Here is a 15,087-nt window from a genome sequence, read left to right on the forward strand (position 1 = left end):
TTATTTGAGATTCTAACCTCGAAATTTCGTATAAACTACATCAGATACGCTAGAAACAGTTTGGCAGGTGAAAACTCGGGTTGGCCAACCTGCACGAACTGCGGATAAAACTCGCGCATGCGCAGTTGATTTTCAAATTTCAAGAGATTGCCCCGGTATATCACAATACAAATATGTACACAAGATATAGCATACCTAGAATAGCCTTAGATGCGAATATATGCGTGCGTTTGATTATCACTTTGGGATAATAATTTTATAGAAATTTTACACTAGTGTATATGTGTATAGGTGTGTGTGTATATATAGTCATATGTTAACAAGATTGCCAATTTGTTTATCTTAAACGTTAATTGCGTCATTAAGCACATACAGTTTGAAAATTTACTTCTGAATCTCTACATATGTATACAGTATGTTATCGATATTGAAATACATCGCGGTGAACTCTAGGAAGGAATCATTACACATATACTGATGTGCATAAATTAAATATATCGTTGAATAAAAGCGCGTAAATCGTTGTATAATGTACGTGTAACGATACAGTTACTACTGTACAGCAATAATTGTCTTACTTACGTTTTATGCATAGCCATTGAAAAGTGATTTCATTATTATAGTTTATATAACAAATACAGGTAACCGATCGTTACATGTATATACCTGTAAACGGTACACAATATAATTACAATATTAAAAAAGTAAAATACGAACTCATGTTTTCAGCATTATTTTCAAAATATACGCAAATGTATACATACAGGTATAATTATTGTCTCGCTTTAATCACTTACGATGTCATCTCGACGATATAATAATAACGTATTTTAATTATTGCTGCAGATAGCGCAAAATATGATTGATTAAATATGCGTAAATATAATTAATTCTCCGCTTTATTTCTTTTCTATAGTTTCTTTTCTTTTTTTTTCTTCTTCTTCTTTTGTGTGTCTTTTTGTTTCATAATCTCATGTTTTAGAAAAAATACATGTTGCTATATTGTCACACGGAAATAGGAAAAATAAGCTTTTAATCCACCTATTTGATCAAAGATAAAAATCCTATCACACTATATTATTATATCGCCTTACTACAATTATTAATCGTATCATAGTTTGACGATTTAACTGAAGTTATTGCAATATTATGAGCTAGGCTAGGTAACCTTGATATGGTAACTTTTTATTAAAATACGGATGTTCTTTGTAAACTAGACCAATTTTTCCATGTACTTCTTGGATATGTTTTTTTTTTTTTGTTTCCACTGTCATTTGCTTGGAAATAATTATGCTTATAAACAATTTTTTTTTTTTTCTACAATTCATTGTACTCTAAATTTTTCCCGGGACTTATTCAATTTTCCGAAACGCTACCAAAATCAACAAAAAAAAAAAATAAATAAAAAAACTTATACAGCACCATTATGTAGAGATTTGGAATTAAGACATGGTATAAATGTCAAATCTCAGGAAAACTAGATAACTGAAAATATATTTTTTACCACTATAATTTTACTTCGGTAATTTTATTATGAAACTATTCGTACTGCTGTTCTAAAAAATTTTCATCGAGCCCTAATTGTCGCGAATTTTTGAGAACGTTGGGTTAAAAATTTGGAGCAAAAATCGAATGGTTTATTTTAAACTTGTACTAAAAACACACAAATAACGAGAAATGTTTGAGAGATAAATGGAGAAGTGGTCCAGCTGATAAAAGAATCTCCATATAAAAAATTTTCTAAATAGTTTCGTATTATTGCCTACATTTGTGACTAGTCGAAAAATCTCGCGGTATATAAATTTGACTGTTTGGAAAAAAATAAATAAATAAATGAACAAAAATTAGCTAATGAAATACCGAACAAAGTAAATCATAATTGTCAACATAATTATATAAAATATTACGTGTTTCAGTAATAGAAGTGCGATCCAACGATTGCGATATATATGTATATATATATATATATATATTTTTTTTTTTTCAACTTTCATTTCACAACTAATATTATTATTATGTTGTATTTGTTTTCATATGTTCTTGGTTATTTTTTTTTTTTTTTCTTTGAGCAATATTACAGTGTGTACTTGCATAAGCTTGGAGCTTTGAATTGCGAGTGAAATTCTCAATTACAAAGCTGATAAGCTTCCGACGCATGGAGGATGTAGGTATGTACGAATTACAAGTCGTAGGTGACACACGATATTAGTGGATTAATTTCCAAAACCTATAACATTCATTATTTTAAGCTCTTTCTCGCGCTCTCGCTCTCTCTTTCTCTATCTCTCTGTTATTATCATTCTTGATATTATTATTATTATGTACAAATTCCGATTGTTAATAATTAATCGTTACAAATTCTTCAATCAAATCTTCGATAGAATTTACTAATACTACAATAAGCTAATAAGCTCTATTGAAGTACATATATAGTTAAGATTGAGCGTAAAAAAATTACGCTCGTACATGTAAAGGTATTCATAATACACATGTAAATTGTAGATATATGTATACATATACGTATTTTCATCTCATATAAACGTGAAGAAATATTAAATTTAAATCACCAAGTTTTTACAAAAAAACCGTGTTCACTACATCTGTAAGAAGACAATTTATTGGAAGCAATGACTATCGTGGGTAAACTAGACGTTTTTGCTTTATGAGGCTACGAAAAGAAAGGAGAAAAAAACTATCGTGAACCATAGAATAGGATCGATTCACGAAGTCATACCTAGAAAACGCACCCCAGACAAATATCCAACAAAATGTTCTCTTTTGAGATCTAATCTAAACTAATTACCTACAGATTGCAAAATACACGATGAGAATAATTTTAATTATCAAATTACCTGCATAGCAATCGCAAATCTAATAAAATATATTCACCTAATCAAACGGTCGCTAAAGGATCGTTAAGCATGTATATACTAGATACTATACAGTATCGAGTAACAATTCATATTTATTCCAACTTCCGTTTCCAGCGAAAGGTTGTGTTTCAGAGTATTTTTGCTACTGCAACGAATAAATGATTATTACTCAGATGCGTGGTATCTTCCAAAGCTGAATTGATTACAAAATATTCTTATCAAGTGTCGAACTTGCCGTATGTGTATAAGATGATATTGCCGGCTACACTAAGTGTATACTAAAACATGTATCACAATTTCTAAATTTTACAGAATAGAAGTAAAAAAGATATGTATAACAAACATACAGACTTCATAAGAATCTGTAAGATATAGTCGATTATAAAAGCACAATGGAAGATCTGTGTGTGTGTGTGTGTGTGCGTGTGCGCGCGCGTGTGTATGTGTGCGCGCGCGCATGTGTGTGTGTGTGTGTGTGTCACGTCACAATGTGGAATACTGGAAGATGAATCGTAGAGAATATTCCATTTGAAAAACGAGTTAAAAAAATCGATGAGGCCACCGACAAATGACTGCGAATAACTAAGGCACGAGCCAAAAATCATGTATTAAGCTATCCGCGACTGACTGAAAAAAATGATGGCACAAATCAACACATCGTCTCAGACGCCGGAGCAGGACATGTGCTGAGGCCATGATCGGCGGGTAGATCATTATCACTCTCTCGAATAGGAGGTCGAGCTAGAGTCTGTTCGATTTCTTTGGTGACGCTGATGGTGGGTCGGGATTTGAAGGTTTCATCTTCGATGGCGGAGGCCCGTCTGAGCTGTCGCCGTTCGTTGTGTACAGTCAGGAAGAAGGCGCTGTCCTCGTTGTCATCGGATTCTGCATCCTCCGCTATGTCCGTATCGTGCATGTATCGCCGATGTATAAGTCCCTCCATAAGTTGATAGTCGCACTCCTCGGCGTCGCGTAGATGCTCCTTCTCAATGTGCAGAGCCATCTCGGGGTTTGACATCTCCGACGCGTACCTTCCTCGACGAGGAGGAGGCGAGACAGGCGGAGTTCTGGGGGGACTCAACAGCCCGCAGTAACTTTCGAGCTCGTCGGTGATGCTGGTGTACTCGGATCGCATTGCGAGAAGAACCGACCTCTGATTAGACGAGGCGTTGTTACTCCCCGCAGAGCTCGGTATCACAGCTACCTTCGGCTCGGCCCACGTCACTCTTTGCGCACCGCTCACAGGAGGAGCGAGAAGATTATCCGGCTCAGAGAGCGTGCGGCTCGATTGCCTCACCGACGGAGGATGACCCGAGGAATCGCGTCTCACCTCGAACGCCGAAGTCGATGTGACGTCAACACTGCCGGACCTTTTATAATGATCGTTAATTTCTTTCTCTGGTTTTGCATTCCCCTCGCTAACGTTGCTCTCTCTACTTTCCGAGGTTTTGAAAACCTCCTGAGACGCTGGTTCGTCACTATTGTTCGACGAATCGTTCTTGCTCAGATTGTCCAGCGAGCTAAGAATCGTAGCTCGCAAAGGTACCTCGTCCTCCAATGGCGTTGTTGTTGTTGGGAAGAAGGTTGCGTCCGTTAATGATTTCAAGAGTTTGCGGCGTCGGGTGTGAAGCAGAGGCGATTGCGTGATCAAGTCCGACTCGGAAGCGGCCTCCGATCTCTCAGAAGCTCGTCTGGTACGTGGTTCTGTGGTTGGGTCGAACCGCGGTAGATCTAAATTCGACGTATGAGTCGCCATGAAACGATGTATTACTCCTAAATGAGCCAACGTCTGTTCGTTCAGCTCCTCCAATTTTCGCATCTTAAATTCTACAGCCTGAAAAGAAAATATGTTAGATTTTAACGTTGAGAACGAAATTTCAATTAGCAATGCTACTAATGCTAAATTCTTACCTGCAAGGAAACGTTCCTACTGTTCTCCTTCTTGTCGATGTCCTCGATTTTCTGATGCATGTGCTCCACGCGTTCGGTTGTTACTTTCACTCGCTCGTCTGTCGACATCTGTAGTTTGAGTTCTTGTTCCCTGAAATATCCCTCGACGCAATCCTCCTCAAAGTCGTATAATCGCTCCATATCATCCTCCTCGAGAAAGAGTTTCAGCCCATTGTCATATGCTTCTGTGGAACGCATCTCGCCTTGCCTGACGCATCTGATGATGTATTTAATGAGCAAATAGATGTGCGAAACTATAATCAGTGGTGGAGGGAGAACCGGTTTCTGTTCGTACTCCATGACGACGGTGAAACGTTGGAACATCCATACTTGGTGGGCGACAGCGTTCACTTCGTTGAATATGTTGTTGAATACTGCTATCAGGAGATTGATCAAGAGAATATTGGCCACGAGAAGGTAGACGGACATGGCAGCGGGTGTTATCCACCTTCCCAGAAGGCACGGATCCTGTCCTGGGTCATTTCCGCAGTCTGGATCTATATTGTCCGCGTACACTTCACCGTAAAGCATGAAATATGGCTCCATAAATATCTGTTGATAAGTCAATACATGAATCCAACGATCAATCGACAAATGGTGATGATAATTGAAAAGGAAGTAACAATGTCGCAGACTTACATCTCGCAAAATTCGCCACTTGGGTTCACTATTAGGATTAAGAATAGCTTGTCTGGCTACGCCAAAGCTCATCAGTACAACTAGCAACAGTACAACAAAGTATATCATATTCTTCACCATCTTTCCCATCATTGTAACCAAAGGACCTGCAATGCAAAGTCATTAAAATGATTAAGTTAAGGAACGAGACAACGAATTATTTCCAAAATTTCTATTCTAAACCCAGATACCTAAGTACTTGTTGACTCCGAGAATGTTGAGAATTCGCAGGTACCAATATATACAATCCACACAATAAATAACACGCCCTACTTCCATAGTGGGCATTCTCAACCGTAGAATGAGACCAATTTGAAAAAATAGAATGGCAGCGGCGTCGCACGGGTTCCACATATTCCATGCCCAGACACTGAACTTATGGGATAAAGTTGCTGGCTCGGAAGACACTATCTGCCGAACTTTTTCACAGCCGAGTGTGCAAATGTAGGCAATGGAGTATATTTCAGCCCAGGCAGGCATGTGACCCATTTTCACAAGAATGCAGTATGAGAATAGCACCAAGAATACTATGTACGCAATCTGAAACGTACAAATTTTGTAGCCGCTATCCATTTGTCAAATAAATAAAACAGAATACGTGTAATTATGTTTCAAGTACTTACCGAACTTGCCCAAAATTTGGTAATAGGAGCTGTATAAAATTCGTAGAGCTTCTTTTTCAGACGTAAGGGTCGGTTTGTTTTTATATCATAGTATTCGGGCAAGGAGTGAACAAATCTGGGACTGCAATCATCGTGATCTGTTATAACTTTACCATTCTCTCGAACGATTGTGTCTTTTGCAGTTATTGTTCCATTTTCAGTGGAAATTAGTGCCTGCGAAAAACCGATCAAGTAATTAAAGCAATGTTAACATTGTTCAGTGCGTAGCGAGCGAGAGATGGTGGCTATTACAGAAGTGAAAGTAGATACATAGGCAACTGTAACAATTTCTCGACGGTACTGAGAAAAAGTGATGGAAGGATTTTCGAAGTAGTAAGAAAGCAGAGATAATTGAACCTGGAAAATGAAATACGTACATCTAACGATTACAACAGGCATATAATATAAGAGCGTATAATAAATTGTTGTGTTATGTAAACGCAACCAAAGCTGCTACAAAGAAAAACGACATTGACCGGGGACAAAACGGAAGAAAGAACAATCAACAGCATTTGAAGAATTTCTTAGTGGGTGACAAGGACGTCACATGACAATTCAAGCATTATATAAAAATGGAAGATAGCGATCACTGATTGATCTCGATTTCCTCGACACTGTTGTACCTTGATGCCTTGCTGACTGCAAGAGGATTTGCTGCGAATACTCAAGCTGCTACGTGGACGTTTCTAAAAAAATATGGAATACAAGCACCGATAACAATCATATGCAAAATATCATTACGGCTTTTCATTAATCGTTGTCTTGACATATAGTTCAAACGCAAAGAAAAGGTCATGATTGATTAGCAATAATAATTCGGGATATGTTAGCACTTGAAAACTGATTTCTCCTCGCAAAGTTTACCAGCCACTGGAATGACGTTTCAAGATCGGACCAAGAATTTACTTAGAAATCGACCATATGTGTTTAGCGGAACGCCTCGCACTGGCTTTTAAACTTCACAAGGAAAAAAATAAAAACCAATAATACCTACTGTGTTTATTGTATTAGTAAATACTAACGTGAAAACTCGTAAAACTTATAAAATTGAGAAAAACGATATGTTACCTCGACTTCGGGGTGTGCCGGAGCCGACGCTAATGTGGGAGTGACTCCTTGCTCGTAGTCACTGTCTTCATCTTCGTCCTCAAGAGCAATTAAATGTTCCTCCTGTGTCTGTGGCATAAGCTGCAGCTCTTCTCGACTTTTGAATTCCAGCCGTGTTATGTATGGCGGACACAGCAGGCCAAGTACTACCTACAGTTCGGACAAAGCATTGAGATGATCGAGTCAAAAGTGAAAGTGAAACTACATAGAAGGACTTACGGTGGTACCAAGTAACAACTATTAAACATCAAGGCTAAGAAATCATAAAAACAAAAAGCAAAACGTAGTGGTGGCATGCAATTTACCCCTTCCTTGTCGATTAACTGTCGGTGTAATCAAAAGCAGAGTTAATTGCAGAAAAAAAAAAAAAAACTGATATTTTATAACAAAATAAATTGTACCATAAATTGTTGAAATGATATTATGATAAGTTCACAATTAGGTACTAATAGGTGTAAAGTAACTTCATCATATACTAGATAACAAGGTTGACCTTGAGATTCGTATTTTTACGTGTTCGTAGGCCACCCATCCAGAGGTCAGCGAGAATAATTTGACTGCAAGGATGTGCTAGAAGAGGACGATGGTTCGCAGTTACAGCAAGTGACAAACACGTCTGACCTGACCAATTCTGAAGCTCTGACGTTAGCAACTGTTGAGTTTGATCGTCGTCTTGTCGATAACAAAAATCCAGAAGCTCTAAGGCTAAACATTTAATTCACATGAAATGAATAATGCAAAACGACATCGAATACATTTATTAATTGCCAATTCAACATTAATCAATAAACGCTTCATAAAACTCTGTGAACACTCACCGATAGTTTCAAATTCCTTGCCGTAACTACGCAGTTCGTCATAAATCTCTGTCTCAAGATCGTCTTCGGCAGCTTCGTGCGCCATTGCCTTATAAAGTTTTAGAGCTACCAGCGCTTTGGCCAATGCTTCCTCCCCGTGTTGCCACATAAGAAGCGCCATTTGTTGACGTTTCGTTAGTACAGCCCATATCAGCAGTTCGTTGAACGGAAAATCGAAGAGCGGTGTGTCTCTGTCCCCTGGCAGCGTCTCGGCCAGCAGAGTCATCGTCAAACTATCAGTTTTTCCAGCAGCGCCGCTAACCGAGTAACATCGACCAGCAAAACTCGTTGCACTATTGGTACGATGGGCATGAGCGTGATGCGCGTGTCCACCAGACTTCTTCATAACTCGAGAATAAACCGCTCTAAATTTTCGCCGAGTGTATTGAGCCCGATAAGCTCCACCCATCAGCTTATTAATCACAAGACCGATGTCGTGCAGAGTATAAATATATCCACGCGGTATGTGTGGTCTCACGTCCCTCAAAATGTAGCCAAGAGTGTTGGATGGCCCTTCTTTCTGGTAAATTTTTTCAGAAAAAAAGAAAGCGAAATTATTTGGTGAAGATGTATTGAACAGTAGCCAGACTATGAGTTTGATAAGTGATTTTACTCACTGTGTTGTAGAGATCTTCGAGACGAGGTATGGAGAGAAATTTACGCATTGAAACACCATTCTCAAGCAAAAGTTTTACAAAATCAATTCGGTCGTGCTGTAGAGCCTGCATCATGGATTGTTCGAGTGCTCCGGGCGGCCATTCTTGTCCGTATACAAATATTTCGCTACGAGCTATATCGACTCTGTTCCAAGTCAGAGCCAGTGATAATTGTTCAGCTGGCGAGAGCTGCTGCGATTTAAATAAGGCTGTGAGGATTGTTTGGTCAAGTTCTTGAGGCCGGTCATGCGTAATTCTGAATACTGTAATCTGGAGAACAGAAAAGGAGTTAGCAAATCTATTGTAGAATAGCAAAAGTTATAATAAAGACGCACAAGGTTTTTGTTACGTGTGCACTGAAGTAGCTCTAAGTAGAGTTGTTCCGCCTGTTCGGTAGAAACTTCAAAGGTGTGCCTAATAGTGCCTAACAAATGTAGACGCATCCCGTCTGGCAAGCCGTCACCCTCTGTTTCACTCTCTGTCGCGTACCTTTAGGATAATAATTTTTATTCACAGCTACATTCTACAAAAGGGAACTCGTAAACAAAACGGAAAAAATTATCGCACAGAACTAATACCATAATGATTTTTGGCAATATTTACGAAAGCAATTGAAAAAATAACAATACAGGCATTACTTTATGAGGCAAGAGATTCGGTAATTAAACTCAGTGATTGTTGTTTTACTTGTGCATGAAAGCAATGAGGTCGGCTGCCCGACCGGAACCATCGCAAACCACGACAGGGACTGGCGGTTCATCTGTAACGTATTCAAGAACTGCTCGGATAGTGTTTGTTCCTCCTTCGATTACAAGTGCCACAACGGGAATGCTACTATGCGTGTCTAAAAATACACAACAACTCATGAGGAATTGATCGACGATTTCATTCAATCGGTTCTGAAACAACAATAATAACTGGTAACCTTACATGGCTGAAGTTTCTGATTTGATATGTATTTTTCAAGCTTCCTTCGCAGCATTATTTCAGCTCCATATCTCCCTCCAGTTCCATTATCAACCAAAAGAAAATATGCATGCCTGCTGTTCAGTACAGCGTATTTGGACCTGTAAAAATCAACTGAACTTTATTCATACCATTCCTAGTTGACGAGAGAAAATAATAACACTGTGCTTCAAATACCTTGGAGATGCAATGGCGTGATAAGGAACGTCGCGTCCCCGACCGACCAGTTCGTGTCCATTCTCAAGTATCCCCCAAGGCGCAATACCGATACTGACGACTCTCCCCTGTCTCTGATTTGAACGCTCCAAAAGCAGAGCATCGCCAACCTGTCGTGTTACACCTGAAAATAGGGCCAAAAACGTCATCGAATCTATATTTGCGCCAGAGAATTCTTGACTTACCGGTATTTGTTCCGCCCGTAAAGATCCAAGCACCCGTTGTTTTTGCTGCTTTTAAAAGGCCTTTTCTAAGGACTTTCTTCAAGCTTGGCTGTAGCTCGAAATTCGATCTCCCACCATGAACGGTGATCAATAACTTTGGTAAATCGAGGTTCCATTCGTGCCTCAGTAGTTGAACAATAGGCTCTGGTCGAGTATCGTATGCGAGCCTGACATACTGAGCATTGGATAGACAATCTTGAGTTAGAGTTTTATCGATAGCGATGTCCTAAAGAAGGCATCTCCTAAAATTTTTCTATTCACCTGCGCTTTGGTTGGATGAGGTCCACCCTGAAACTCAATCGTGCCATATGCATCGGTTGGGCTAATTCGCGTATTTTTACCCGGAGTCCAAACCTCTCGTTCATGATCAATTTTCTTATCTCCGGTAGCAGCGCTGGCGCCAGCGGTGGAATGAGTTTGAACATCGGCGCCAGTTCCGCAGTGAAATGTGAAGGAATGCCCGCAGCAGCATCTGAAATAGCATGGGACAAAAAAGGCTGAGTGAATTCTAAAGGAAAACCGTCAGGGAAAAAATAATTTAATTAAAAGCTCTGGAATAAGCCGCTCAAGGATCGTACAGTTTTTTCTGCAAAAAAAAATATGAAATTACACTGCAAAAAGTATTACATCAGTATATTCAATAATCTGCATAGTCATAACGTATCGTACTTCCGATGAGGAAACTGTAAGAAATAATATCAACAAGAAGACCTCGGAACGCATGGACGATCTGCAGGCTGCATCTGTACTACACATTGTTACCAGCATTGTATAATCGAACTTCGAATAGCAAGCAGTATAACACACTTACTAGGCGCCACATCCAAGCAAACAGAAAAAACAAAAAATTAAATAAATAAATGTCTTCTTCAGTGTATCTATTGCTCGGATTGATAGGACACAACAATGATTAATTTCGTCAAGGCGCAAGGGTTTAGTAGAGCGTGCGGATGATGTCCGATCTGATATTATACAGTTTTATTTTGTTTTTTTTTAACAGTTCTCTGTCACGTCTCTGACAGCAAGAACTCAATCTTACAATTTTGTACAACATGGGATGGAGCATTCTAGATAATTCTCACCTGGCTGTTGTGATTACGTCGTACTCAGCACCCTTATCTCCCTCTACTTCTTTCAACCTAAACACGCAATGAAACAAGGAAAAATAAATTAAACTGAAATGAATGAACGAAGATGAAAAGTGAGAGCAATTTTTTATTTGCCAAACGTAGTGATAAGAGAAAAGAAATCCGTTTTAATAGTGGCAAATAATAGTGGACTCGAATTGTCCGGGAATAAATTTAGAATACTATACATCTGATGTGCTCCACTTTAAGTCACCTTGTTGCAAAAGAAAAAACAAAAATATATGTATATATATGTGCATATGTATATATATATATATATATATATATATATATGTATATAATATGCATATAACTGAGTTAATCTAACTGAAATAATGAGTATAAAAAGCATGATTTTGATTGATGAATTTGAAAATAAACACAAAATGCACACGTAAAGCTAATAGCAGCAAACTTATTTACTAGACCAAGCCTTATTTGACCAGTGTTAATTGTTAAGACTTTATCCAATTTTACCATTCTGCGTCAGAGATAAGAAAGCCTATAATATGTATAAAAATTAAACTGAATGAAAATAATATAATCCATCTCCATTTTCATACTTTCGATACCTCAACGATACCGCTTAGAATCCAAAGTATACCAATTGCCGATACTATCAACAGATTTTCACTTTACCACTAATGATGAAAGTTATTTCAGTATTATTTCAATAAGCACACATGCCATTAGCTGCCCCTAAGATTCCAATACTTCATATATAGCTGCTTGCGCACCATAAAGTTTCACATATAGCAGTTACAGGTTGTTAAATCATCAATAAATTTATTCCTGATAATGAATAGCCCATCCATAAATTTATATGATTTGTAGATCGAGGCTGTAAATATTAACAGATTCATGCCACCTAATCCCACCCTACTCACCTGTGCTCATCTCGAGGACTAGGAATAAATTTTGCGCATTCCCTCTTTTGAAAAGTAGCTTCTATCCAACTCCGCGCTGTTGTCTGTAATTGAAAATTGTAATGTTCACATCTCAACAAATTTCAACTATGGTATTTATACCTATACGTATGTTTTTTTTTTTTTTTTTCATCAGGACCACAAATACTGTACAAATACAAATTGCACTCATTTAAGGAAATAATATCGAACGATCGAATGAAATGAATTTGATCATAGTATATTTTCAAATAAAAATATAAATAAATCACAATGAGAACGTTGATATATTATTCACTATTTATTATTCAAGTTAGTCACTATAGAGTAAAGCTTTTCCAAAAAAAAAAACTAGTTCTATGAGTTTATTTGGAAACATGGACACTAATTTTACTGCTGGTAAGACATGAGCGCAAAGCACAAATTGTTAATGAATACTAAATTTTGTTAATCAAGGATAAAAATTTTCACACGTAAATGTGATCATAGTTCATATACAGCGCTCAATTCTGTCATACACCGTGTATCTCTGATAAGAAGAGAGAAATTGACAAGACTTGGTTAACTCTACCTTGACCTTCTTTCGTTTCACTTTTGGAGTGTTTGCTCCGCAAATCACATTGCCGATGGCCATCTTCGCGCGATATCAGGTGGTATTTTCAATCACATTAAGCCTAAGTGATCCGTAAACTAAAAAAACATAAGGTGAAAAAAGAAAGGAAGACTCAAAATATCATTTTTTCAACATCACCCTGCACATGAATTACGCAGGCCAGTTAAACAGTAATTAAAATTCAAATTCAAATTTCCAGACAGACATATACTCGTCCAAATTACTCTCCGTACTCGATCGCCTCTTTCACGGCCATATCTGATCAGTTTTATCATTCTCCACAAGTACTCCTGCGATAGACCTGATTATTTAAAAAGTTTATTACATAACTAAGTAAGTGTCAAACAAATGAATGCAAAGAATACCGCGGAAGAAGGAACGCGCATTATAGATAAGAAAAATTAACATTAGATAAGAGTTAATTTACGGTTGACTTTCAAAAGGTAATGGAAATACCCAAGTAAGAGCATATACAAGGAACTGATAATTACGAGAAAAAATGATAGGTGCATACGTGAATATGTATACGATACGTACATAACACCTAAGTTTTTTGTAACCAAAGATCAATCGATCGATGAAAATAAAAAAATTACACAATTTTTTTTTTAACTCAAAAACAAAATTCAGATTATATGGATATATCACTTTTTATATTTTCAATGCACTTTAATGCAATATATAAACAGCACAAGCTATATTTTGTTAATTATTCTCTGCTGTGTTAATACAGCAAATTTAGGTACAAGTAAGCAGGTGCGGTACTAAAAAGCGAACTCTGGGGTTTGGTTTTTCTGCACGATGATGAGAACTAAAATTAATACAGCTAATTGAGCACGCACATTTTCCTTTGTTTTTATCAATTATACCCATCTACTTACTACTCGGATAGGCTTGTTCTTGTCGATCATCCCCGGGAAATGAATGGTGAATTTGGAACGGCACAGGTGAAGCGCTAAATATCTTCTCTGAGAAGATTGCGGCGTTTCTTATCGCTCGCCTCACGCTGTCATGCTAATACGAGCGAAATATTCTTGTTATTCACGGGTTGGCAACTGTGATTATGCCGGAATCTCTGCTGCCGCAGCTGACGGCACTGTTAACGAATAATCGAGGTTGAGGTGAGATTAAAAAATCAGCGCCTGGAACAAGTGAATATCGATTATTTCATGGTTCCTTGATATTTTTTATAATAGAATCCTAATTTATCTACCTTGTGTCAAATACCTTGCGGAGAATTTGCTGATCTTCGATTCAAATACCATATTGACACGTTATTTGAATTAAACAAAGTGCCAACAAACGGCGAGCATCAATTGTCGTCTATGTATAACCTAGAAAGAAGAATCGCTAAATAGTTATTTTTATACATTCGTCGAAGTGGAACGAGGTTCTTTTTTTTTTCTTCTTTTTCTTTTATTTGATCAATTTTTGCAAACAAACGCGTGCAGATATTGCAATTGTTTCGTCGGAGCGCGCGCTCAGAAGAGCGTAAGTATAACTGTGTTAAATGGAGCGTATCGAGCTCGGGTTAAATTAGCCAATTGGCAATAAATTCGAGTAAACAATTTTCAACACCAATTACTTCTCGGTTCTTTTTTTTTTATTTTTTTTTATTTTTTTTATTTTTTACGTAAGCCGTCTGGCTTTTTGCGTAGGAACGTGTCACCGACGTCTCTCGCAATATTTACTCGACACGCGCAAACAGAATACCAGAGAAGACTAAGGGAATATGCCAGAGGGAAGAAAGAGTAAAAAAATAACTTGAACGAAGAACCGAGATAGAAGAGTCCAGATTATTATTGGCAAGCGAACTACGTAATACCTGCGTGTCTGGTTCTCCGTTCGAATAAAAGAAGGAGAAGGAAAATTGAGTGGGCAAAAAATCAGTTTCAGCGAGAAGATGAAAATGTATTCGTCTAAATATAGACACTTATAATCCCGCGTCAAAATAAAATTCACGGTGTCAACGTCGCACTTATTTTTTTTACACAGCCCACAACACGAGACACAATTAATTTTCTAAACTCGCCCTCTTCTTCCTTCGCTTCACACCAGTGTGTGAATTATAGATTATTAATACTAATCAATTTACACACTCTCATTCGCGAGCTCAAAGTCTCGAGCGTGCTCGAACATTCGCACGTCGTTGACGACTGAATAGTCACTGAGAACCAACTTCGTGCATGATGTTCCCGATCAAAGATGATGGAATAGAGTAGAAACTGCCATTTCTAGCTCGCTAGCACCTCT

At 37.8% G+C, this 15,087-nt stretch overlaps 1 protein-coding gene across 8 annotated transcripts; it reads right to left on the reverse strand.

Annotated features, from left to right (window-relative positions):
* Positions 1-895: 895 nt before the first annotated feature.
* On the reverse strand, positions 896-15,020 carry LOC124308483 (transient receptor potential cation channel trpm). 8 transcript variants are annotated; one of them, XM_046771232.1, is made up of 22 exons: positions 14,934-15,020; positions 14,048-14,168; positions 13,716-13,976; positions 12,793-12,911; positions 12,204-12,286; positions 11,272-11,328; positions 10,451-10,661; positions 10,151-10,364; positions 9,927-10,089; positions 9,714-9,850; positions 9,471-9,627; positions 9,119-9,272; positions 8,745-9,053; positions 8,089-8,647; positions 7,764-7,975; positions 7,232-7,420; positions 6,787-6,849; positions 6,125-6,337; positions 5,693-6,041; positions 5,463-5,608; positions 4,785-5,375; positions 896-4,707 (listed from the first exon to the last, which is right to left on the reverse strand). In XM_046771232.1, exons 4-22 carry the CDS (start codon positions 12,853-12,855, stop codon positions 3,523-3,525), a joined length of 5,055 nt encoding a protein of 1,684 aa, XP_046627188.1. In that variant the 5' UTR covers positions 12,856-12,911; positions 13,716-13,976; positions 14,048-14,168; positions 14,934-15,020; the 3' UTR covers positions 896-3,522. The 8 variants fall into 8 exon arrangements, with proteins under 8 accessions (XP_046627188.1, XP_046627189.1, XP_046627187.1 ...); XM_046771233.1 differs by having other exon boundaries at positions 14,062-14,168; positions 14,660-15,001; XM_046771231.1 differs by having other exon boundaries at positions 14,660-15,001.
* Between the last annotated feature and the right edge of the window lie 67 nt (positions 15,021-15,087).

This window comes from Neodiprion virginianus, chromosome 7, assembly GCF_021901495.1.
Source record: "Neodiprion virginianus isolate iyNeoVirg1 chromosome 7, iyNeoVirg1.1, whole genome shotgun sequence".
NCBI classification, from domain to species: Eukaryota; Metazoa; Arthropoda; class Insecta; order Hymenoptera; family Diprionidae; genus Neodiprion; species Neodiprion virginianus.